Source organism: Lithobates pipiens, unplaced genomic scaffold (genome assembly GCF_037356315.1).
Source record: "Lithobates pipiens isolate NorthernLeopardFrog02 unplaced genomic scaffold, aLitPip1_a1.2 Scaffold_19, whole genome shotgun sequence".
NCBI classification, from domain to species: Eukaryota; Metazoa; Chordata; class Amphibia; order Anura; family Ranidae; genus Lithobates; species Lithobates pipiens.
Genome location: NW_027507764.1, coordinates 582,514,354 through 582,538,790, shown reverse-complemented (window position 1 = coordinate 582,538,790; position 24,437 = coordinate 582,514,354). Strand labels below are relative to the sequence as shown.

Genomic DNA, 24,437 nt, shown 5'->3' with positions numbered 1-24,437 from the left:
ATCCATCTCACACTCTATCCATCTCACACTCTATCCATCTCACACTCTATCCATCTCACACTCTATCCATCTCACACTCTATCCATCTACACACTCTATCCATCTCACACTCTATCCATCTCACACTCTATCCATCTCACACTCTATCCATCTCACACTCTATCCATCTCACACTCTATCCATCTCACACTCTATCCATCTCACACTCTATCCATCTCACACTCTATCCATCTCACACTCTATCCATCTCACACTCTATCCATCTCACACTCTATCCATCTCACACTCTATCCATCTCACACTCTATCCATCTCACACTCTATCCATCTCACACTCTATCCATCTCACACTCTATCCATCTCACACTCTATCCATCTCACACTCTATCCATCTCACACTCTATCCATCTCACACTCTATCCATCTCACACTCTATCCATCTCACACTCTATCCATCTCACACTCTATCCATCTCACACTCTATCCATCTCACACTCTATCCATCTCACACTCTATCCATCTCACACTCTATCCATCTCACACTCTACTCTATCCCATCTCACACTCTATCCATCACACACTCTATCCATCTCACACTCTATCCATCTCATCACTCTATCCATCTCACAATCTATCTTCACTCTCTACCATCTCAAACTCATCATCTCACACTCTATCCATCTCACCTCTCTCTCCATCTCACACTCTATCCATCTCACACTCTATCCTCTCACACTCTATCCATCTCACACTCTTCCATCTCACACTCTATCCATCTCACACTCTATCCATCTCACACTCTATCCATCTCACACTCTCTCCCTCACACTCTATCCATCTCACACTCTATCCATCTCACACTCTATCCATCTCACACTCTATCCATCTCACACTCTATCCATCTCACACTCTATCCATCTCACACTCTATCCATCTCACACTCTATCCATCTCACACTCTATCCATCTCACACTCTATCCATCTCACACTCTATCCATCTCACACTCTATCCATCTCACACTCTATCCATCTCACACTCTATCCATCTCACACTCTATCCATCTCACACTCTATCCATCTCACACTCTATCCATCTCACACTCTATCCATCTCACACTCTATCCATCTCACACTCTATCCATCTCACACTCTATCCATCTCACACTCTATCCATCTCACACTCTATCCATCTCACACTCTATCCATCTCACACTCTATCCATCTCACACTCTATCCATCTCACACTCTATCCATCTCACACTCTATCCATCTCACACTCTATCCATCTCACCCTCTATCCATCTCACACTCTATCCATCTCACACACATCCATCTCACTCTATCCATCTCACACTCTATCCATCTCACACTCTATCCATCTCACACTCTATCCATCTCACACTCTATCCATCTCACACTCTATCCATCTTCACACCACTCTATCCATCTCACACTCTATCCATCTCACACTCTATTCCATCTCACACTCTATCCATCTCACACTCTATCCATCTCACACTCTATCCATCTCACACTCTATCCATCTCACACTCTATCCATCTCACACTCTATCCATCTCACACTCTATCCATCTCACACTCTATCCATCTCACACTCTATCCATCTCACACTCTATCCATCTCACACTCTATCCATCTCACTCTCTATCCATCTCACTCTCTATCCATCTCCCTCTCTATCCATCTCACTCTCTCACTCTCTATCCATCTCACTCTCTCACTCTCTATCCATCTCACTCTCTCACTCTCTATCCATCTCACTCTCTCAACTCATGAATAAAGTTAGTTTTTTTAATATTTTTTTGGATATGTATTATAACAAAGTAAAAAAAATTTTTTATTTTTTTTCTAAATTGTCGCTTTTAAATAAAAAAAAAAAAAAAAAAACGCAGAGTTGATCAGATATCATCAAAAGAAAGCTCTACTTGTGGTTAAAAAAAAAAAAAAAAGGACGTCCATTTTATTTTGGTACAGCGTCGCACGACCACACAATTGTCAGTAAAAGTGACGCAGTGCCTGAAACGTGCAAGTTGGTATCCCCTAGGCTCCAGGACAGGCTTTCTCAGATCTACATAGTGCACAAAGCTTACCTCACCCCTCTCAGGACCGCCAAATATAATGCGTATCAATCTACGCTCTGCCCGATGTGTACACTTGAGACTGGGACGTTCTTCCATCTTATCTGGTCTTGCCCCAAACTGCAGGAACTTTGGAAACAAGTAGTATCATTTCTACATGATGTTATGGGCTCGCCCTTGGCTCTCGACCCCAAACCCTGTCTACTGGGAATATTTCCTGACGTACTAGATAAAATTACTAACACTTTCCTACAGGAAAGTGTTAGTAATGCCGTCTCGCAAATAATGGCCTGGTCAAGAAGGGGGTACATTTTTCCAGGGGGTTGAAGTGGTCAAAAGCCCCTACAGGTTATCAGTTTAAAGTTACCTGTGAATAACAGGCCCAGAATTATTGATCTCCTTTCATCTTGGGCAGTGATACGCAACGTGTAGAGCCATCTACATTTTCGTGCGTACGTTGCCCCCAACCTGTGGGTGTATAGGGGGGGGGGGGGTCAAACTTTTTTGGGGAGGGCTTAAGTGCTTGAGTGTAACTTTTTTTTTTTTTTTAACTAGACTTTATTCTTCCAATCACATAGGGATCGAAGAGTTCCCTATGTGATGCCTTTATTGGAGACAGGTTCACTTTAATGAGGCTGAAGTCTCACCTGTCCTCCAATGAAGCTAATGGAGTGCAGCTCACGCTCCATTAGCTTCTTGCCACACCAGGACCTGGAAGTGGTGCTTTACATGTCGCGTACGGGTCATTAGCAGGAAGCAGAGATCAGTAAATAGACGTTCGTTGATCTCCCTCCCCTCTACATGGCAACACCCGCCACGCCAGTCACGGATCTGCCAATAGGCATGCAGAGCCTGGAAAACATGGCAGGGGCCCAGGGAGGACCAAAAACCTGACAGACTGCTTTCATCTGACAGCCAATGGCAAACAAAAGGGCCACCTATTTTTACCACCCTCCCCCAGTCACGGGCGTAAAACTAGGCCCATTGGCGTTTTTTTATTTTTATTTATTCTCTGTTTGGAAATCAGATTTATAGATAACTTATTAACAAGGGAAATAAAAGGGGGCTTCACCAACGTCCATTGAAAAATGCTATCTGCATGGCTGTCTGACACCATGACTTGGAACAAAACCCCTCAGGTCAGATTGCAGTGAGAGCTCCCAATCCGCAAACCTTTTCCAAGTCTACGAACAAGAAAAGTACCGAAGCCACTGGATCGGCATCACAGCAGGGGGGCGTCCACAAAGACGTCAGCAAATCACACTTCTATACTTTCTTTTTAACAAAGCGGATGACAGATCGTGCCAGAATGCAGCCCCGTTCTGGGAGGACGTTAAATGATGTCCTTCCCAGAATGAGCCGCACATTGGCGCAATCTGTCACCCACCGTGTCCAGATGACAGATACAAAGTCCGCTGCTGGTACCATGTGATCGCTGTGACCAATCACAGCTGATCAAATGACAATTGTACACAATGGATGGCTTCCATTAATGCCATTCATTGTGTACTATTGTGTTGATCTCTGCGATTGGTCACAGTGATCACATGGTACAGACAGAGCCAACCACCAGTGTTAATTTTGGCAGCAAATTTCGATTTAGTTTTAGTCTTAGGACTAAAATGGCATTTTAGTTTTAGTCCCATTTTAGTCTTCTTCAATTGTTTTAGTCGTAGTTAGTCGACTAAATCTCCAGTACATTTTAGTTGACTAAAATGTCCTACGCTTTAGTCGACTAAAATCTCCAGTATATTTTAGTCGACTAAAACTAATTTTAGTCAACTAAAATGGAATGGGTGTAATTCAATTGTAATGCATTTGTTAACAATTCTCTACAATATGCAAACTCATTATATACTGCTGGAGTGAAAAATCAAATGTGTTATTTATTATTACATTGAGGTATGAACATGCACTACAGACCAATGTTCATTTTGAAGTCAAATTTCAATTGAGTTTTAGTCTTAGTCTTTTGACTAAAATGGCATTTTAGATTTAGTCCCATTTTAATTTTAGTTGTATTTTAGTCATTTCAGTTTTAGTCGTATTTTACCTGACTAAAATAATATTCATTTAGTCGGCTAAAATGTTTTAGTTGCCGAAATTAAAACTGCCAACCACAGCCCAGCTGTACCATGTGATTAGCTTTGACCAATCGCAGCTTATCACAATGCTGAATGAACTGATTTCATAAAAAAATAAAAGTTGCTTATAACAGTGAACCTCACTGGTATAAACAATCAGTGTATTTATAAAAAAAAAAAAAAAAACTCCTGATCACCATCCCCTCCCCAGAGTAGTACAAGGTTACTATGGCAACACTGTATTGATCTGGTCATAACGTGCAAAAAAATAAAAATAAGTGTCATTCATATATATATATATATATATATATATATATATATATATATATATATATATATTCTCTCCACTTCAATACAGGGCACTTAGACACCTTCCTGCCCAGGACAATTTTGAGCTTTAAGTGCTGTCGCACTTTGAATGACAATTGCGCAGTCATGTTACACTGTGCCCAAACTAAATATTTATAATTTTGCTGCCACAAATAGAGCTTTCTTTTGGTGGCATTTGATCACCTCTGCAGTTTTTATTTTTTGCTAAACAAATAAAAAAAGACGGAAAATTTTGAAAAAAAAAAAAGTTTTGGTTTTGTTTCTGTTATGAAATTTTGTAAATAAGTTTTCTCTTTCACTGATGGGCATTGACAGGCGGCACTCATGAATGACACAGGTGGTCACTGATAGGCGACACTGAAAGGATGAAAAGAAGTTTACTTATGGGTGGCACTGATAGGCAGCACTGCTGGGCATTGATACGTGGCACTGATAAGAGGCACTGATGGGCATCCCTGGTGGCACTGGCAGGCATTTTCAGTGGGCACAGATGTGCATTTCTCTGGGGGTCTAGGGGGGGGGGAGAATTATACCTGGTGGTCCAGTGTGGTGGCATCCCTGGTGGTCCAGTGTGGTGGCATCCCTGGTGGTCCAGGGTGGGATCTGAGGGGGGGCTGCGCTGATATAAAAAAAATCTGCTGATCACGATGTAAATAGGAAAAGCCAACGATTGGCTCTCCTCTACTCGCGTCTGTCAGACGTGAGTGAGGAAAAGCCGATCACTGGCTTTTCCTATTTACATCGTGATCAGCAGTGGCCTAATACCCTGAGGACGTCATATGACTCCCAGTCAGGATATTGAAACCACTTTGCCGCCTTGATTCTGCTATATGGTGGGTGGCAAGTGGTTGAATATATATATATATATATAAAAATGTATTTTGAAGTGGTTATATATAATTTTCCACACCCATTATATAACAATGCTGTACTGCACTGGTGAAAGTATGTTTTAAAAAATAAAGAAGGGGGGTCATTTGGGGATATTTGTACTGTCCTGGCGACAGACAAAAAACAAAACAAAACAAAAAAAAACCCCACGTAATATTTTTTAGTTTATTTAGCAAAAAATAACAATTCTAGTGGTGATTAAATACCATCAAAAGAAAAGTAAAGCTAAATTTGTGTGAAAAAAATGATTAAAAAAAAGTCATATGGGTACAGTGTTGTATTGTCAATACAATTGCCAAAGTGGGACAGCGCTGAAAGCTGAAAAATGGCCTGGGCAGGAAGGGGGTAAAAGTACCCAGTACTGAAGGGGTTAAATACCTACTCTAAAAAGGAGAACAAAGCAATAGGGTAGGACAGGGGATGCAGCGGGTATATTCAGGGCAGTTAAACGTGTGGCTGAACTACATAGCGTGCCAGTAGCGCCCCCTACAGAGCATGCACTAACCTGCTGCTTCAGCATGGCTATGGTAGTGTGACCGTACACGATTGTGGAGATATTCACAGAGGCCTTGGCATCTTCCACTCCGACCTTCATGCTGCAGGGGAGAAGAGAGGTTAGTATGCACAACGACCCTCCCATGACACCAGAACTATCTCCCCTCTTAAACCAGATATACATGTAAAACATTTCTATTTTTTTGGCCATGATGTCTTGTGCTGCCTGAAACGGCTCTGTAAGTTATGATCTGCACTAAGGAAAACAGAATCACAAGCATTCAAAGGGTGGACTGCATGCGCATGCGCAATTTCTGTTTCTAAACACTCCAGAAAATTGTATCCATACACAGCCAATTATTATTATTTTCATAATGAGGTGCTAGTATCCGCTTCAATTCTGAGATAGATCTATATAGAGAGATAGATATATATATATATATATATATATATATATATATATATATATATATATATATATATATATATATATATAATCTAATAGGATTTTTAAAACAGCTTACCTGTAAAACCCTTTACTTGGAGTACATCATAGGACACAGAGCCTCAAGTATTTACTTAGTGGGTTATAGGCCTACGTTCAGGTGTTGACACCGGTATAACCAATACAGGAAGTTGACTCCCCTATATAACCCCTCCTCCTTCCAGGAGCACTCAGTTTTTGTAGCCAAGCAATATAAACAATATACTCTCACCCCATAAAACAGAGAGGCGGGAGCTCTGTGTCCTATGATGTACTCCAAGAAAAGGATTTTACAGGCAAGTTTTAAAAATCCTAATTTTCTTTATCGTACATCATAGGACACAGAGCCTCAAGTATTTACTTGGTGGGATGTCCCATAGCAACCTGTAGGGTAACCCCCAGACCTGAGGACTTATACTGCTGCCTGCAGCACACTGCGCCCGAAGGCGATATCCTCATTCCATCTTACATCCACTTGATAAAATTTTGCAAATGTATGTACTGAAGACCAAGTTGCGGTCTTGCAGATCTGAGGCCTGGTGACGCACTGCCCAAGAAGCACCAACCGCTCTGGTAGAGTGCGCCTTAACTTAAAAAGGGGGAATCTTTTCCCATTAAATCATAAGTTTAAATTATAACTTGCCGAATCTACTTAGTGACAGTGGATTTTGACGCCGCCTGTCCTTTTTTAAAAATCAAAAAAAAAAAGGGGGGGGGCAGGTATTGCAAATAAACCGCTAAATGAAGCCAACATCCCAATACATACAAGTTCAAAAAATAATTCCCCTCAAAAGGGCGAGACTTTATAGGCATGAACTGTGACACTAAAATAAAAAGGTATTGCACGATTTTACCTTAATGTATCAAAGACCAAAAAATGAAAAACACAAAAAACAACTCAAAATATTCAAAATGGAAAACATGGTCTCATACAGCCAAGTTCATTACAAAAATGTATATATAACATCTACATTGCATATTAGCATATATATTAACAGATGGATCAGTGGTATGCATTCGAAGTAACCGAAGCCTGTGCTTTTTTTTTTAGGACCCTCTGGCAGAATAAATAAGACGTCAGTCTTACGAATCCGAGCAGTTTTCTCTAAACAGATCTTCACTGCTCTCACTATATCTAGACAATGTAGTGACTTTTCTTCCCTGGAACGTGGTCTTGGGGGAAACGATAGCAGGACAAATCTCTTCATTCAGATGAAAGCCTGAAACCACTTTTGGCAAAAAGCCTGGACTAGGGCATAACACCACTCTGTCCTCATGAATAATCAAATATGGCAAACAGCCCAAAAAACACATTCGGGGTGAAGAGACTATCCCCCCGGGAATAACTGCTGCCAACTTAGCAGATAGCCATGGCTATGAATAAGCACTACAGCTAGTGTGAAACGTTTCCTTGTTCGATGTGTTTGTTGAGCTGTGATGTGATTTTCCCATAAAAGAAAGTGGTCTTCTGAAGAGTGCGGCAGTCCAGAGCTTGTTTTTCATCTGTTGCTAGTGGTAATAGCCAGCACCTGTGGCTTCCCAGCCGAAGAGACAGTTTACAGCCTGCGTGTGCGCTCCTGGAGCCGTGAGATCCCTTCTCCTTCATATCGCTAAATAATCCTTCTCCCTTAAAGGAGAAACTAGTTAAAAGGTTCTTACAAGGCGTTTCAGCTGACCAACCCTTTAACCAAAGGGTCCTTCGCATATGTACAAGTACAAGCGCAAGGCGTGATGCCTGGTGAATAGAATCCTTCGTAGCACCTACAGCAAAGCATAATGCTTTAGGTAGCTCGGCCAGTTCCTGTGCTTGTTGTGCAGGGATCTCATTTGAGAGCATCTGTGAACTGGTCCTTTAACCACTTGCCTACTGGGCACTTAAACACCCCTCCTGCCCAGACCAATTTTCAGCTTTCGGTGCTCTCACACTTTGAATGACAATTACTCCGTCATGTTGTTAAGGAATGTAATGTACATAATGATAATCAGAAAATGTCTATTTGCTTATGTGTATACATGTTCCTTACTTATTATGTAGTATACAGATTGACTCTCTGTTAGGAGTTAAAGATGGCGTCTACACCCTACATCCCACGCGTTAGAAGAATGCATTTGAGATAAGGGAACCAGCTTCAACCAAACTTCAAGCATCAAGTTTCTCCATTTCTCTTGTATTTTAACCAATAAGATGTACCAATTAGACTGACATAGCAATGACGTATCTTTCTGTATAAAATATCAACACCGCCCACGAATAAATCAGAATTTAGAAGTAGCCGAGCTGAACGAATCTCAGAGAGTGTTTACTTCTAATGTGCATGCACATTTATACTTTTTAATTAGAAATAGCAGCAGATAACCTCGAACTAGTTTGTAGTTCTTATTCATTTCAATGTAACACTGTACCCAAATTAATTTTTTGTCCTTTTTTTCCCACAAATAGTTTTCTTTTGGTGGCATTTGATCACCTCTGGGTTTTTTTATTTTTTGCTCTATAAAAGAAAAAAGACCGAAAATTTTGCAAAAAATAAATAAAAAAAAAACGCATTTTGTTTCTGTGATAAAATTTTGCAAATGATTAATTTTTGCAAATTATAAAAATTTTATTAATTATCAATTTTGGCCACAATTTATACTGCAACATATCTTTGGTAAAAAATAACCCAAATTAGTGGATATTATTTGGTCTTTGTGAAAGTTAGAGAGTCTACAAGCTGTTGTGCCAATCACACAAAATTGATCACATCTGATGTACTGGTGGCCTATTTCTTGTGACCCGAACAAGCCAGGAAAGTACAAATACCCCCCAAATGACACCTTTTTTGAAAGTAGACATTCCAAGGTATTTAGTAAGAGGAATGGTGAGCTTTTTGATGTTATTTTTTCCCACAATTCTTTGCAAAATGAAGATTTTTTAATTTTATTAAAATTTTTTCCACAAAATTGTCATTGTAATAGGTTATTTCTCTCACGTGGCATGCGTATACCACAAATAATGCCCCAAAATAAATTCTGCTACTCCTCCTGAGTATTATGATACCACATGTGTGGGACTTTTCCACAGCCTGGCCACAGAGGCCCAACATGCAGGGAGCACCGTTACGTGTTCTAGGAGCATAAATTACACATCTAACTTGTTGACCACCTATTACACTTTTGAAGGCCCTGGAGCACCAGGACAATGACACATGACACCAACGTGGCACTGATGACAGATGGCACCGATACGTGGCACTGATGACAGATGCCACTAATATGTGGCACTGATACTAATCTAGAGTCTAGAGCAGTGTTTCTCAACTCCAGTCCTCAAGGCGCCCCAAAAGGTCATGTTTTCAAGCTTTCCATTATTTTGCACAGGTGATTTGATCAGTTTCACTGCCTTAGTAATTACCACAGCTGTTTCATCTGAGGGAAATCCTGAAAACATGACCTGTTGGTGTGCCTTGAGGACTGGCGTTGAGAAACACTGGTCTAGAGGGTTGACCACTGGTTGGCGGCCATTGGTCTAAAAGATCCCTTCATGTCTCCTGTCCTCAAATGAATATAATGTAGTGCAGATGAGATCACACTGCATTTGATTCTTCCCCAGCCTAAATGACACGGGGACCAGGACGTGATGTATGCATGGCTTTTGGGTCAGTAAGAAGGATGGACGAACAGCTGGGCTTGTCACCCGTCCACCCAGCACACGTGCCATGCTGGTCCCAGGTACACTGATAGCCACATGGAGCCCAGGAAGCATGGTCAGGCCAAATGTGGGGAGGCGGCCGTTACCACGGGTGGGTGAAAGCGATCGGGCAGCCGCAGGGCCACCCAATGGCAGCTTCCACCTGGCAGCCGGCTGGTCAGATATACCCACCCCCCCCTCCCTTCCCTCACTGCTATGGACATAGTTTTAACATTGACTGAAAACGACGGCATTAACCACTTGCTAACCAGCCCCCCGCAGCTTTTCTGCGGCAGAATGGCATGGCTAGGCGAAAAAACATGTTACGTTGCTTCACCCGCTGCTCTCCCGCTGAGCCGATGCGAGTGCCCGTCGGTCACGATCACCGCCGGGCTCCCGAGATCGCTGCTGAAACACTGAGAACCAGGATGTGTGTATAAACACACAGTTTTCAGTTCTCTGAGGGGAGAAGAGACAGATTGTCTGTTCATACGGAGCATGAACAGCGATCTGTTGTCCCCCCTACACAGTCCCATCCAGCTTCAGTTAGAACACACTAGAACACAATTAACCCCTTGATCACCCCCTAGTGTTAACCCCTTCCCTGCTAGTGACATTTTTACAGTAATTAGCTTTTTTTATAGTACTGATCGCTGTATAAATGCCAATGGTCCCAAAAATGTGTCAAGTGTCGGATACCCGGTATCACTAGGTGATTGGACACTGGCACACCCTAGACAGGAAGTTCAATCCCCCATATAACCCCCCCCCCTACTGGAGGTACCGCAGTTTTGTAGCAAAGCAATATAAGTGTATTAGAAGAGGGGAGGGACCTCTGTGTCCAGTGATGTACCTCAAAAGAAAAGGATTTTACAGGTAAGTGGTTATAAAAATCCTATTTTCTTTCTCGCACATCACGGGACACAGAGACTCAGTAATTACTGGTGGGATGTCCCAGAGCAATGCTATCCGAGGGGAGGGGAACCACACAACATAGGGTGTACTCAGACCTGAGGACCCTGTACCACTGCCTGCAGCACACTACACCCAAAAGCGATGTCCTCATGCCTTCTCACATCCACCTGATAAAATTTGGTGACTGTATGGACTGATGACCAGGTTGCGGCCTTGCAGATTTGAGCCATGGAGGCCTGGTGATGCAACGCCCACGAAGCACTGATAGCCCTAGTGTAATGCGCCTTGATCTGAAAAGGCAGAATCTTTTGCTTCAAACCATAAGCTTGAACAATTACTTGTCTAATCTATTTAGCAATGGTAGATTTTGATGCTGCCTGTCCTCTCTTAGGACCCTCTGGCAATACGAGCAAAACATCCGTTTTGCGAACCAGAGCCGTCGCTTCCAGAAAGGCTTTGACTGCTCTCACTACATCCAAAGAATGTAATGACTTCTCTTCCGTAGAACAGGGATTTGGAAAAAAAGGAAGGCAGATATCTTGGTTTAGATGAAAACCTGAGACCACCTTCGGTAGAAAACTAGGATGAGGGCGTAACACCACTCTATCCTTGTGCATTATCAGATACGGTTCTTTACAAGAGAGGGCCGCCAATTCTGATACTCTTCTAGCAGAAGAAATGGCCACCAGAAAAATAAATTTCCTTGTCAACAGAACTAAGGGAATCTGATGTATCGGTTCAAAAGGCTGCTTCTTTAAAGCTGACAGAACCAAATTCAAATCCCAAGGGTTCAGAGGCGCCCTAACTGGAGGATTAAGGAGCGTTACCCCTTGTATAAAGCTTCGGACCAAAGAATGTGAAGTGGATGTTGAAACAGAGCCAATAAGGCCGAGACTTGGCCCTTGATGGTACTCAAGGCCAGTTTCATCTGTAACTCATTTTGCAGAAATTCGAGGATTCTCCCTATGACATTTTCTGGGGTGCCAACCCCTGGATTCACACCCGGAGACATGCGCTTTCCAGAATCCATGATAAATCATTCTGGAAGCTGGCATTAATCAAGGTTGATATCACAGGGCCCGAAAGCCCACGATTCTTCAGAATGTGAGTTTCAATAGCCAAACCGTTAAATTTAGCGTTTGTAAGGTAGGATGGAATACCGGTCCCTGGGATAGCAGGTCTGGACGGGACGGTAGGGTCCAAGGAGAGCCTACCACCATCTTCACCATTTCTGCATACCAAGCTCTTCTGGGCCATGCTGGGGCCACCAGAAGCACCAACTTCTTTTTATGCCATGGAGTAACCAACGCATCTGTCCCGCATGCAAGAGGATCCCTCATTCCTGACACAAAGTTGTCGACCTTGTTGTTGAACCTTGACGCAAAGAGATACACATCCGGAACCCCCCCCATCTCTGGCATATAGCCAAAAAGATGTCAGGGTGGAGAGACCATTCCCCTGGCACTAACTGCTGGCGGCTCAAGTAGTCCGCCTGCCAGATCTCTAACCCCGGAATGAAGACTGCCGATATGCATGGCACATGTCTTTCTGCCCAAAATAAGATCTGGTTTACTTCTTCCTGAGCTGTACAACTCTTGGTGCCCCCTTGGTGACCGATATAAGCCACTGCTGTGGCATTATCAGACTGGATCCTGACAGGGAAACCCTGCAACCTGAGTGTCCAGGATTTTAGGGCTAGATACGCCGCACGGATCTCCAGAATGTTGATGGGTAAGGCCCTCTCGGTCCTGAACCATCTCCCTTGGACAGTTGACTGTTCCAGGACTGCCCCCCAACCCGAAAGACTGGCATCTGTTGTTACCACTGTCCAGGTAACTGGTAAAAAGGATTTTCCTTTCCGCAGTTTTTCAGGTATCAACCACCAGCTGAGGCTCCGACACCTTGTAGGGGACAGATAGATTTTCCGATGCAACGACTGAACCTTCTTGTTCAAGGCCGATAGGATACTGTTTTGCAGTAGCCTTGAATGAGACTGTGTGTAAGGAACTGCTTCGAATGAAGCCACCATCTTCCCCAACAACCTCATACAAAGACGAATAGAAGGATCCTTCTTTGCCCTGACTACCTGAATCTGTTCTCTTATAGCACTGATCTTCGCTTGGGGTAGGAATACTCTCTGCTGGGCTGTATCTATGACCAGACCCAAATACTCTAGTCTTCTTGCTGGTTTTAAAGAAGACTTCTCTAAGTTGAGGACCCAACCTAGGCGTTCCAGGTAGTTGATTGCGAGGACCAAATTTTAGTCCAGGCAGGCTACCGACCGGTCTATCAAGAGCAAGTCGTCTAGGTATGCCATTATCGTTATACCTTGGGCCCTTAATGTGGCCAGAGGAGGGGCCAAGATCTTTGTAAACAATCAAGGTGCAGTAGCTAGCCCAAAAGGCAGAGCTACGAACTGAAAGTGGCGTTTTTCTACTTCGAAACGCAGGAACTTTTGATGAGCAGGGAAAATAGGTACATGCAGGTACGCATCCTTGAGGTCTATTGATCCCAGAAGTTCTCCTCCTTGTAGGATGGTTACTACCGATCGGATCGATTCCATGCGAAAGGACTGTATCTCTAGAAATCGGTTTAGATCTTTGAGCTCTAGAATGGGTCTGACATCTCCATTTGGCTTCGGTACCGTGAAAAGGTTTGAATAAAACCCCATTCCCTGCTCTTGCATGGGAACTACCATGATAACTTTTTGCGACAATAGTCGCTCCAACGCTAGAAGGAGAGACTTCTTTATCTCTGGGTACATTTGATCTGAGGAAACGAGGAGAAGGGAATTCTCGGAATTCTAGTTTGTAACCTAGTTATTGTGGAGACTACCCATTTGTCCCAAAATTCCTCCTGCCAGAGCCCTGAATACTTTAGTTGTCTTCCCCCCCACTCGAGTGGGCGGGGGCGCCCCTTCATAAGGAGGTCTTAGCATTTTGTCTTGAAGACCTTCTCCCCCAGGACTTCTTTTGTCCCTGGGGTTGACTCCCCGCCCCTGGTACTGGAGAAAGCGCCCATTTAAAAGGAGGGACGTTTACTCCTTTTCTTGACTGGTAAAAGGGTGCTTTTCCCACTAGAGATCCTTTGGATATAATTGTCCAAGTCCTCTCCAAACAGTTTTGCACCACGAAAGGGAAATCCCGGCAGGAGTTTCTAACATGGTGATTCGGCTGACCAATTTTTCAGCCACAAGATTCTACGCATATGTACCAATCCAAGCGTAAGGCGAGAGGTCTGAAGGATAGAATCTCTGATAGCATCAACAGCAAAACACAGAGCCACTGGAAGGTTAGCTAACCCCCGGGCTTGCTGTTCAGGTAAGGCTTTAAGCACCTGTTTAACATGGTCTCTCAAATATTGACAGACTCCAATTGCTGCCACTGCAGGTTGTGCTACTGAACCTGCCAAGGAGAAAACATTTTTTAAATAGGAATTCCATTTTCTTATCAGTTGGATCCCTAAGCATCTGAGAGTTGTCAACAGGACAAGTCAGGCTTTTGTTTACGGAGGAAATGGCGGCATCAACTGCCGGTATACCCCACATCTTAGTAAATTTTTCTTCCATAGGATAAAGTGTTGAAAACTTTTTAGGAGGAAAAAAAATAAAAAATATGTTTATCTGGGTGATCCCACTCAGAATAGATAAACCTTTCCAGCAAACCATGCACAGGAAAGGCATGTGCAGTTTGAGGAGGATTCGGTGAACCCAGTGAAGAAGTGGGTTCTTTAACTGACTCAGGTATGGGTAACTTAAACGTGAAACGGACCAATCCAGCAAGAATTTGCACCAACATTTTCTCATCCTGAGAAGCTGAAGAGGACCCTTCTCCACTAGATTCCTCAGAAGCAGAATCATTAGTTTCCTCCTTTATCCCAGAGTTCCTCATGGTCCTGGGTGACAGAGGGGGGGCCTAGTGCATTTTCTTCCACCGAGTGAAGATGTGATTAAAGCCACTAATCTTTCCTCTAAACCGTTTATGGTTGAGAAAAAAACCTCCTGTGTAATGTACACAGGGGCTGAAGTGCCAGAAGCAGCTGCAACCCCGACAGCTCTCCCTGGTCAGCCTCTCTTCGGGTCCTGCGGGGGGGGGGGGGGGGGGGGGGGGAGGGCTGCAGAGGGGGGTCCCCAGAGCCTGAAGGGGACACCTTAGAGCCCCTATTCTTTGGGGTATTTGTACCTCTTCTACCCATAGTGCAAAGCAACAAAAGGTAGAGGTATCACACAAAAAATGCACTGACTGCTGAGCCCTGTAGTTCAGCAACTGCCGCTACTACTTAAGACTCAGTCTTAAATGCTGCCTGGGAATGCCTGTGTCCCACACTCACACGCGCCTGTCAGCTCTGTGTCCCTCCATAGGCTGTGTTCATCTAAAAAAAAAGAGTGCACTTTAAAGCCTGTGTAGCCTAGTGCTCTGCCCCCCCTCCTCCGACCACTTCTGACCCCCCCGCTCGTTCTTAAAAACGAGCGTTTCCCGCGCGAGCAGATGCTCTAACCCTGCTGGCAAGCATGCATGGGAGGCTGGGACAGAGGAGAGGGAAGGGCCGGTGGATGCGAGGCCGCTGTAATGGCGGCGGCAAATGGCAGTGGACGGGGCGGATGGTGGGGTATATTACCGCTCTCTGCCCAGGCCTGTCTCAACCCCCTAATCCGTGGAGGGAGAATCCCAGAAGGAAAAAAAACCCTTACCTTCATCCTTCCTGGAGCATGGCTGGAGGAGCATAGAGCATGGATACCAAGCAGACAGATCAGGCATGAAAAGGTATGTGCTCTTGGCAGCCCCCAGTGGCGACTGTAGGCATAGTATACATTTACTTAAAAGGAGAAAACCTACTAGAATTAGAAAAATTCTTGAGGAGTCTCCCTTACCTTATCCAGCTGCAGGGTCTGAATAACAGACCCAATCTTCACCTCTCACGGTGGGCTCCAGAAAAAAACCTTCAGAGACTGGGGCCCCCTTGAATAGGGGGATCCGCAGTTCTGGGCCCATAAAGCACCCTGCCAGGAATATGGCTGAAAAAAAACAAATACTGAATCCCAGGGTCCAGCTGTCTAAAAAGAGAAGCGTTACAGGTAAAACCTTGTTTCTTCGGACATGAGGCCCGGGTACCATCCAATTCAGCCTGGAAAAGACACTTTGAATAGATCCAGTTGCATAGCTGGCCCCAGTAAGGATATTCCAGCGGAGCTCAGCACAGCACATCTTTACTTGTGACCAACACCTAAGACACTGGCGAAAAAAACTGAGGTACCTCCAGTAGGGGGAGTTGTTATATGGGGGATTGAACTTCCTGTCTAAGGTGTGCCAGTGTCCAATCACCTAGTGATACCCTATAACCCACCAGTAATTACCGAGTCTCTGTGTCCCGTGATGTACGAGAAAGAAATAGTAATTATCTGGTGCGTGTATACCCTAAGGGGATCCTTTCTCACGTGGTGGCGTTCTGGGTATGTGGTGCAGTTAGCATTACCGTAACGAGAGCTTCATCTATCTAAAGAAGTCACCTCATCGTTTATTCTTATATGTGGAATCATATAACAGCTTGTCACATGTGGATGAACTGACATGAGCGCTGCTATGGCATTTTAAAGGGCATGAGAGGTGTTGGCCTTTTTAATGCCATCGTTTTCAGTCATATATATTTTATAGCAGCTGCTGACTGATACTGTATGTTGTTTATAGAGATTAAGATTTAATTTTTGCAGGCTGCATCAATTGCTGGAAGAGTGTGTTCCTTTGGCGCTGAGCGGTGCTATTTAGGCTGTCTTGATTTCTGCACTTTGGTTTATTATCATAGTTTTAACATCAGTGGCAATGAAAGGGTTAATGGCCTGTTCACATATACTGAGGTGCCCAACATATTTCCGCACTGGAAGAGTGAAAGTCAATGATAGGCACACAGAAAACTTTTTTTCCATGTGCCCTGTTCGCACTTCAATGCAGCCAGAGCTGCAGTACAGTGAACTGCAATAAAATGGCGACATTCTGCATTTTATTGCAGTGCACAGGAAGGCACTCCATGTATCTATACAGGAGCAACAACACACCGTGAATGAAGTGTCACAAAGTTGACACACAAGAAGAAAAAAAGAAGAAGACGACTATGTGATGTGGTAAAATGCACATTACACTCCCCACCCCCCACTGCCAGAATGCAGAGCTGTCTACACACTGAACCCCTGCAGTTTAGCATGTGGGCGGTATGAACTGAAACCATCTGTGTGCCAAATCAGTACTATCTGCAGAAGGGAGTGAGGAAGATGGAGGGGCGAGGAGGACGGAGGGGAGTCTAAGCCTCGTTCAGGCGAGTAATCAGAGGACAATGGAGCGACACACTTACCAGATCTCGGATTTCGGGTAGCAGGTCTGCTTTAGCTGAATCTGAGTGGGAGCTCTGTACTTGGCCAACTCAGCCGCATAATGTGCCGCCAGCTTCTGGTCTCCGCTCTCTATGGATCGGCTCAGCCGCGCCGTCAGCTCCTCTGAAAGAAAGAATAAAGAACTGAGAAGATGCTCTCTGCTATCCTGGGGTACATTCAGTAATGGAAACTTAAAGTGCTTGTTAAGCCACTGAGTGGGTGTGATACAAACCAGCCCGTTATAGTAAACGGATGTGCCCCAGCGTATTTTTTGGAAAAAAAATACACAGCTATATACCTTCTTTCAGAACGCCACTCAGCACCCATGTGACCGGCAGCCTCTTTCCTCTCCAGGACTGACAGCTACAGCGGGCGGGGCTAAGAATCCACGCTGATATCAGCCAGGAGGAGGAGAGAGGATGGCGGTCATGTGAGCGCCGAGCGGCGTTCTGAAATGTAAATAGCGGCGTATTTTTTCAAAAAAAATAAAATATATACTAGGGCGGGGGGCGTGGCCTGGATCGCAATGGAGTAGGATGACTGCAGTGAGAGCGCCGCTTGCCGTTACTCCTGTACTCCAGGTTCTGGCATTATCCTAGTGAATTCTTCATGCCTGCCTGTTCCCAGTGGATACCCAACTACCTCAGGGATATTTCTTTGCCAAAAAAAGCCACCGAGGCCAGCAACAAGCTCGCAAAATACTGACAACTGGAGAAGCACTAGCAGGCCGAAGATAGCGCCTCGTCAGACACAGAACAATCTGCAGCGGCTACAACTTGGGTACTAGAAGACATCGCCATGTGCCAAAGAACACTCACTAAGAAAATAGGAGGCTGTAAAGATAGATATTTCTCTCATCAGACAAGACCTGTCTAACCTTCGTGACCGTTTGACCGAAGCCGAGACCCGTATCAGTAGGACGGAAGATATTCTACACCCCCTCTACAGAAAAAGTAGTGTCAACCACAGCAACTCAGAGCAAAGCAGGATGACATGGAAAACCGTCTCCGCAGATGTAATCTCAGATTCGTTGTCTCCCGGAATCTGTGGAGGGTACCAATTCAGCGGGCTTCCTTGAGAATCTACCAACTTCCATCTATGGCAGGGAGACACTCTCAGTGATGTTTGCTGTGGAGCGTGCGCATTGCATTCCTGCACGTCCTCCAACCCAAGCGGCCCCACATCATACCTTTATTGCGAAGTTCTTGAACTTCGAAGACTGTGACAAAATACTCCGCCTGACCAGAGAAAAAATGTAACATTCCTTACACTAACGTACATGTGGCTGCCTTTCCGGACTTCTCTAATGAAGTACAACATCAGAGATCTCGCTTCCAGGATGTTAAAAGGCGCCTACGAGTTTACCCTGACACATAGACGGCATGCTAACACATCACCAGCGTGTATGGAAATTTGCATTGCGGAAACTTGGGCCCCCCCCCCAGATTCACTCCTACACCCTCTTTGTGGTTCAATACACAATTACCTGAACTATTGACTATTCCGGACCCTGTCATTTGGATAAATCACGGTATCTTGTACTTATACCAAAATTATGACCCTTCTAGGGCTTAAAACATTTCAAGTATTAAAAAAAAAAATTCTCCCTCCCTAACCATTTCCTGTTTAGATATCTTTTTTTATTTAAAAATCTTTTTATTCAATATAAGACATACAAACATTTAACAGTAAACCTGCCACAGCCTTGGGACTAGACCCACGCAGGGGTTCGTGCCAGCCGGCAATTGGGCTGTTTCCATCATTAGTGACATACAGCTGTAGAACGTCCACCAGAAAAGAACAAACATACATCCTAGTGCAGAAGTGGCTCCTGCTCAATTGAAATATCCAAGGATCAAAACTTTCAGTCGAGACCCAGGGGACACTTGTCTGTTTAGATATCTTCAACTCCGCCATGCCATGCAAGCCCAGTTCTCTACCCCAAACCCTTCTCTGAGAACTCCTTCCATAGTGGAAACTGTGCTGGGAGCGGAACCATCCAAGCTAATCTCCGCTCTGTACTCTGCCGTTCGCCTCCCTAGCACCCCAACCCTAGCCTATAAAGCTAAAACTAGATGGGAAAGGGACTTTGGAGCGATAGAAGACGAGGAGGATGTAAAAAACTGTATCCCTTAAGCTTTCCGACCGCTTAACATAAATATAGATTATACAAAGGATGTATTTAACCCCTTGCCGACCAGCCACCATCATACTGTGGCAGGTTGGCACGATCCCGTTAGCCGGCATTGCTATACGTTGGCTATCGGAATAGCAAGAGCATGCCTGCTGTACAGCAGGGGTGCCGATGCTCGTGGCCGACGGTCACGATGACCACCGGCCACGAGCGATTGTGGGCATGAGAGGCAGAACAGGGAAGTGTGTGTGTAAACACACAAATCCCTGTTGTGCGGAGAGGCGAGAGAGATCTTGAGTTCCTATTAGCTAGGAACCACGATCTGTCCCCCTCCCTAGTTCAGTCCCCTCCCCCTACAGTTAGAAACACACACACACACACGGAACACAGTTAACCCCTTGATCGCCCCCTAGTGTTAACCCCTTCCCTGCCAGTGACATTTTTACAGTAATGAATGCATTTTTATAGCATTGGTTGCTGTATGAATGTCAATGGTCCCAAAAATGTGTCAAGAGTGTCCGATGTGTCCGCCATGTCGTCACAGTCCCAATAAAAAGTTTCAGATCACCGCCGTTACTAGAAAAAAAAAAATAAAAAAAAAATATAATAATAATAATAATAATAATAATAATAATAATGCTATAAAACTATCCCCTTATTTTGTAGTGTCCGATGTGTCCGCTATAATGTCACAGTCCTGATAAAAATCGCAGATCGCGCCATTACTAGTAAACAAATAAAAAAAATAAAAAGCCATAAATCTTTTCCCTGTTTAGTAGACTCTATAACAGTGATGGCGAACCTTTTTGAGCCCGAGTGCCCAAACCGCAATGCAAAACCAACTTATTTCTTTCAAAGTGCCAACACAGAATTAAACCTGCCAGCGGCTCTGTACAGAGGATGGGACTGATCATCCCTCTGAATAAATCCTAAGGGACCAAAAACCTACAATTCTAGCAGATTCGCTCAGAATGCAGGGATCAGCAATGCGTTGTGCTCATAATGCACTCACCTACCTGACCATTACCCTCACCTACCCGACACATTGCACTCACCTACCCGACACATTGCACTCACCTACCCGACACATTGCACTCACCTACCCGACACATTGCACTCACCTACCCGACACATTGCACTCACCTACCCGACACATTGCACTCACCTACCCGACACATTGCACTCACCTACCCGACACATTGCACTCACCTACCCGACACATTGCACTCACCTACCCGACACATGCACTCACCTACCCGACACATGCACTCACCTACCCGACACATGCACTCACCTACCCGACACATGCACTCACCTACCCGACACATGCACTCACCTACCCGACACATGCACTCACCTACCTGACACATGCACCCACCGAATTAACACCTTTATTTTGCAAAATTAAGTAAAATCTGTAACTGTACAGAGCACAATGTCAGCATTGTAGTGAGTTGGTTTGTATTAGTTTTTTGTAGATTGTTACATACCGTTAAACAAGCAATAAACTTTAACAGTGAAAGGCTTACTTTAGAAATGTTTAGATGCAGGGAAATAATGGATCCACTCCACATTGATCTTGCCTTTCTCCAGTCTCTCCGGCAGCTCATTCCCGCCCACAAGTCTCCTCTGATCCCAGCCGCATGTTCTCCCAGTCACGCCCAGCGCGTCAGCGCCGATTTGTTTGATGGTGGGTGCGGTGTGGATGAGACAGCCTCTATGATTGGATTAGCGTGCGCACGTCACCCCTGGGCACTTATTCTTTGTCACGCCCACAGAACTCTGGGAGATGTAGTTTGCGGTGCGGACGATTATGCTTTCACTGTGTGCTTTTCTCATTTAATGGCTCTCCTTTCATGGCGTGCCCACAAAGAGGGCTCGGCGTGCCGGCAGCGGCACGCGTGCCATGGGTTCGCCATCACTGCTCTATAACTTCCGCAAACCAGTCAATATATGCTTATTGAGATTTTCTTTTACCAAAAATATGTAGAATACATATCGGCCTAAACCGAAAAAAAAAAATTGCAAAAAAAAAAAAAAAAGGATATTTATTATAGCAAAAAGTATTGTGTTTTTTTGTTTTTTTTTTTAAACTGACACTATTCATTTGTTTATAGTGCAAAAAATAAAAACCGCATAAGGTGATCAAATAACACCAAAAGAAAACTATTTGGTGGGGGGAGTGACGTCAATTTTGTTTGGGTGCAATGGCACACGACCGTGCAATGGTCACTTAAAGCGACGCAGTGCTGAATCGCAAAAAAATGGCCTGGCCATTTAGCAGTCACGTTTTCCGGGGCTGAAGTGGTTAACGTCCCAGAGAATTGCCCGTTTTCAGCCTACCCATAACCCAGGGTGCCCGTTATGCGACAAGACGCTTGGATCTTTCTATCATTTACTTTGGAACTGCCCGGCTATCCAAACATTCTGGACCCAAGTGATCCGCTTTTCCTCCATGATCAAAATGGACTCCACCAAATCACTCTAGAGCCAAAACTATGCTTACTCGGACAATTGCCAGACCCAAAATATAGACAAGTCCCTTGTGCCACCTTTTGCATGAGACAATCTTCCTGGCCAGGAAAACCGTAGCTCCGACATGGATGCAGGCCCTGCCCCCTATACTTCAGAGCTGGAAAAAAGGAGATTAAATGACACCCTGACCCTTCCATACAAAAAACAGATTTATACACACAGAGGCCGTCCTCTCATATATGACAAAGTATGGATAGATGGTTGGCAGATGGGGAAACGTGTACTTGACCTGACATCCTCCTCTATGTTTCACAGTGAGACTACGTAGCCCGCGGTCTCTCTTGGTGTCTTCTTGTCTTAAACACATCTGGTATATGAGACTTTATGAGTCTACTATGTCAAACAACCAAGAACGCCATGCTTTTGTATGTACTTTATTTTGTATCAGTTTATTAATACTTCATGTATGTACCATGCATATATTTCTCAATAAAGTTTTTTTTTTTTTCCAATTAAAAAATAAATAAAAATACACTGGGGCACATCAGTTACTATAACAGAGGGGATTGTAGCACACAAGCTCAGTTATTTTACCAGCAGGAGGGGGGGCTGGGGAGTAATGGGAGCCGACAGGCAGGAAGGGGGGGGGTGTTAGGACAGAGGAAAGAGCGGATGACAGACACAAACTGTCCATGGTTGCAGGGCTCAGCAGCCATGATAACCCATGGTCAGTTTACAGGAGGGAAAGGAACAGGACCCTTTTGGGGGGGGGGGGGGGGGTTACAAAAACGCTTTAAGGTGTCTTAGAAGCAAAAGGTGTCCCCCCCCCCCCTTTGGATGGCGTGTGGAAGGGGCAGAACCGGACGTTCCATTCGTTTAGATCAGTGGTTCTCAACTGCTGTCCTCAGGACCCACTAACAGGCCAGGTTTGCAAGATAACTGAAATACATCACAGGTGATATCATTTGCTCATCCTCAGCTGCGGGTATTGACCTCACCGCCCAGGCTCCCTCCTCCTACCCCGGAGGGAGAGAGGAGTGGAGCCTCACGCATGCGCAGTAGGGTTCCCGGCGTGAAGCCGTAAGGTACACTGGATCTCTCCATAAAGATTATTGCTGGGGATGTTTACATTCCATGTGACAGCAATAAAATCGATAAAAAAAATAAAAATAATAAAAAAAAAGGAACAAAAAGGGAAAAAAGGAAAGTGCACCCGTGCTCGTGTACAAAGGCAAACACATGCGTCGGTCCCGCACGCATGCAAACAGGAATCAAACCACACATGTGAGGTATCTCCGCCAACATTAAATGATGGGTAGTAATTCTAGCACCAAACCTCCTCTGTAAATCTAAAGTGGTAACCAGACAACCCCGCCCCTCCACACCCATCGACACAACCCGCCACTCCACACCCGGCAGATGCCAGACAACCCCGCCCCTCAGGACGCCAGACAACCCCGCCCCTCAAACCCTTCAAAATGCCAGATAACCCCACCACTCACACCTGCCGTATGCCAGATAACACCACCCCTCCACACCCTTCAGACTTTACTGGGAAGGGTCAGAAGGTTTTTCTACCCCAGGAACGCACTGCAACATACACCTGGCACAGTGCAGCATTCAGACTGGCGCAAAGGGTCTCCACTTACCCTTAGTGCACAGGTTGCCCATCAGGGAAGGGGGATCAGCCTCTGGTGAGATGGGTTCAACATTCGGGGGGCTCCTGGGTTTGGTGGGTATCAGCGGCTTCCTTCCGGACAAATCCGTCTGACTTTTTACAGCTGTGAAAGGAAAATACTCCAATAAATACAGACTGATCAAACTTCGTTGCTTATTAAGATACAAAGGGGGGGGGGGGGGGGTGGGACTTTAGATGAGGCACAAAAAGGATCCGGATGTAGAAAAGTAATTTAACAACCATAGACATGACATCATATAGCCAAAATAGGTATTGCAGTAAAGATTTTAGTTACATAAAATCAGATACAACAAAGGGTAACATCAATCATAGAAAGACATGTGGTAATGTTGTCGATATTGCTCCATGATGTACAAATTCAAATAAAACATCAACAAGGAATGAATGTCCTCACAGATATAGTCATTAGGGTATGCGTCTTTGTAACCTCTACGAGTTTCGGGAGATAAGTAACACCTCGTCAGGAGCCGATGTGTATGACAGTTCTTTTGAAAGAATGATATAGAACATTGAATATCCCCATAACAGGAAAGGTCAAGGGGAAAGGAGCAAATAAAAAAATAAGGGGGGGGGGGGGGTTCATCCCCCTACTCACTTGAGGACTCGCCATGTCACAGCAGAATACCGAGAGGCCAAGGAGTATCACGAATGTCTCCACTGGGAGCTGAAGAGGTGGGAAGGGCCCCCAGGACAGACCACAACCCCCCACCAGGACAAGGTACTTCATCTTAAATAAAATAAAGATAGTGCTGCGCTGTACATAAATTATATGCATACATTTATACGAGATAAAGTGCAAAAGTGC

The 24,437-nt window shown here is 44.6% G+C and overlaps 1 protein-coding gene across 1 annotated transcript in view; it reads right to left on the bottom strand.

Moving 5' to 3' along the window:
* The window catches only part of RBCK1 (RANBP2-type and C3HC4-type zinc finger containing 1), a gene marked incomplete in the record, with an annotated part of 94,376 nt that overhangs the window by 57,842 nt on the left and 12,097 nt on the right, over positions 1-24,437 (bottom strand). The window contains 3 exon segments of the mRNA XM_077493493.1: positions 5,908-5,998; positions 17,306-17,447; positions 23,583-23,714. Coding sequence (XP_077349619.1) covers positions 5,908-5,998; positions 17,306-17,447; positions 23,583-23,714 — 365 coding nt within the window.